The 577-nt window shown below is 63.1% G+C and overlaps 1 protein-coding gene across 1 annotated transcript in view; it reads left to right on the top strand.

The window, feature by feature from the left end:
- Positions 1 to 224: 224 nt before the first annotated feature.
- LOC119332265 overlaps positions 225 to 577 on the top strand; it is a 4,718-nt gene continuing 4,365 nt past the window's right edge. Inside the window, exon 1 of the mRNA XM_037605448.1 lies at positions 225 to 551. Within this exon, the coding sequence (XP_037461345.1) occupies positions 315 to 551 (237 nt within the window). The 5' untranslated portion in view covers positions 225 to 314. The remainder of the gene's footprint in view (positions 552 to 577) is intronic.

The following is a 577-nucleotide window of genomic DNA, read 5'->3' as shown; positions in this document are numbered from 1 at the left end:
GACACAGCGGCAGCGATATTCGCGGAATGTGTGATTGTGTGAACATCTCTACCTTACTTGAGAAGCTCAAGTTTAAGCCTTGTTTTCGATCTGCAAATCAAGCGGATCTCTATTGATTAATCAATAAAAAAAAAGTTGCCAGCGGTCTTGGAAAACCAGCCGCGGCAAGAAGCGCTGAAAAACCGGGGTTAAACCAGACAGAGCCCCAACGAGACGTCCAAACGGTCCGCGGTAATCTTCCACATCGCCTCCAGCAGAAAAACCGCACGCAGCGGCGCCGATTCTCCCCTCCGCCGCGCCGCGCGACCGCCGAGATGAGCCTCTCCCACCGCCGCCCCCACCTGCCGCCCGCCGCGCCGCCGGCGGGGGACCCCTACTACCACCTGTACGCGCCGCAGCCGCTCCAGCACCCGGACCCGCGGCAGGGCGTCGTCACGCTCTTCGTCGCCGGCCTCCCCGACGACGTCAAGCCCCGCGAGATCCACAACCTCTTCTCCCGCCGCCCCGGCTTCGACCACTGCCTCCTCGAGTACACCGGCCGCGGCAACCAGGTCCCCACCCCCCTCCCCTACCCCGT

The sequence above is a fragment of the Triticum dicoccoides genome, chromosome 7A (assembly GCF_002162155.2).
Source record: "Triticum dicoccoides isolate Atlit2015 ecotype Zavitan chromosome 7A, WEW_v2.0, whole genome shotgun sequence".
In the NCBI taxonomy this organism is placed as follows: domain Eukaryota; kingdom Viridiplantae; phylum Streptophyta; class Magnoliopsida; order Poales; family Poaceae; genus Triticum; species Triticum dicoccoides.
This window is presented reverse-complemented; position numbering and strand designations above follow the sequence as displayed.